Source organism: Mandrillus leucophaeus, unplaced genomic scaffold (assembly GCF_000951045.1).
Source record: "Mandrillus leucophaeus isolate KB7577 unplaced genomic scaffold, Mleu.le_1.0 Scaffold1234, whole genome shotgun sequence".
Classification (NCBI taxonomy): Eukaryota; Metazoa; Chordata; class Mammalia; order Primates; family Cercopithecidae; genus Mandrillus; species Mandrillus leucophaeus.
Genome location: NW_012100699.1, coordinates 41,307 through 42,319, shown reverse-complemented (window position 1 = coordinate 42,319; position 1,013 = coordinate 41,307). Strand labels below are relative to the sequence as shown.

The 1,013-nt window shown below is 63.5% G+C and overlaps 2 protein-coding genes across 2 annotated transcripts in view; both read right to left on the bottom strand.

Annotated features, from left to right (window-relative positions):
• The window catches only part of LOC105533269 (class I histocompatibility antigen, Gogo-OKO alpha chain), a 10,950-nt gene that overhangs the window by 3,052 nt on the left and 6,885 nt on the right, over positions 1-1,013 (bottom strand). The gene's annotated exons all lie outside the window — the stretch shown is intronic.
• Positions 230-1,013, bottom strand: LOC105533259 (class I histocompatibility antigen, Gogo-C*0203 alpha chain-like). The gene is made up of 2 exons (XM_011971644.1): positions 830-1,013; positions 230-584 (listed from the first exon to the last, which is right to left on the bottom strand). Exon 2 carries the CDS (start codon positions 562-564, stop codon positions 280-282), a length of 285 nt encoding a protein of 94 aa, XP_011827034.1. The 5' UTR covers positions 565-584; positions 830-1,013; the 3' UTR covers positions 230-279.

The window sequence follows — 1,013 nt, the reverse complement described above, 5'->3', positions numbered from 1 at the left end:
ATTTAGTGTGAGGCAGAGAACAAGGCCTGAGAGAAAAATTCACGGTGCCCAAGGCTGCTGCAGGTGTCAAAGGAGACCCCTGATCAGTATTTAGGGACTGTCTTCCCCTCAATGTCCTCAGAGACGTCATCCCTTAATTGTCCTAGAGAGCAGAGGGGGCCCTCAGAGGAAATCAGGAACACTCATGCCATTCTCCATTCAAGGGAGGGCGACATTCTAGTGCTGATGCCATTTTCCTCCCCTCCTCACGGGAGGCCATCCCGGGAGATCCACAGGCGATCAGGAAGGCTCCCCAGTGCCCCTGGTACCCGCGCGCTGTAGCGTCTCCTTCCCGTTCTCCAGGTATCTGCGGAGACATTCCAGGCACGGCCCCTCCAGGTAGGCTCTGAACTGCTCCGCCACACCCGCCGCCTCCCACTTGCGCTGGGTGTTCTGAGCCGCCTCATCCGCAGCGGTCCAGGAGCGCAGGTCCTCGTTCAGGGCGATGTAATCCTTGCCGTCGTAGGCGAACTGGCCATACCCGCGGAGGAGGCGCCCGTCGGGTCCCAGGTCGCAGCCGTACATGTTCTGGTAGGTGTGAGACCCTGGCCCCGCCCCCGCGGTCAGTACAGTCCCCCAAGCCCCGCCCCGCCCCGACCACCCCGCCGGGATTTTGGCCTCAACTGAAAATGAAACCGGGTAAAGGCGCCTGGGGCTCTCTCTGGTAGAGGGTCTGGGAGGATCCCGCGGCCTCAGGGCGGATCTCGGACCCGGAGACTAGGGGCGACCCGTCCGGTCCGTCGGGGTTGGGGAGGGGTCGTGACCTGCGCCCCGGGCCGGGGTCACTCACCGGCCTCGCTCTGATTGTAGTAGCCGCGCAGGTTCCCCAGGCTCACTCGGAAAGTCTGTGCGGCCTCCTTGATTTTCCGTGTCTCCTCTTCCCAATACTCCGGCCCCTCCTGCTCCATCCACGGCGCCCGCGGCTCCATCCTCGGACTCTCGGCGTCGCTGTCGAACCGCACGAACTGCGTGTC

What these genes read in the sequence shown, in the direction of transcription:
- LOC105533259 (XM_011971644.1), bottom strand. Translation starts at nt 564, where the DNA reads ATGTACGGCTGCGACCTGGGACCCGACGGGCGCCTCCTCCGCGGGTAT.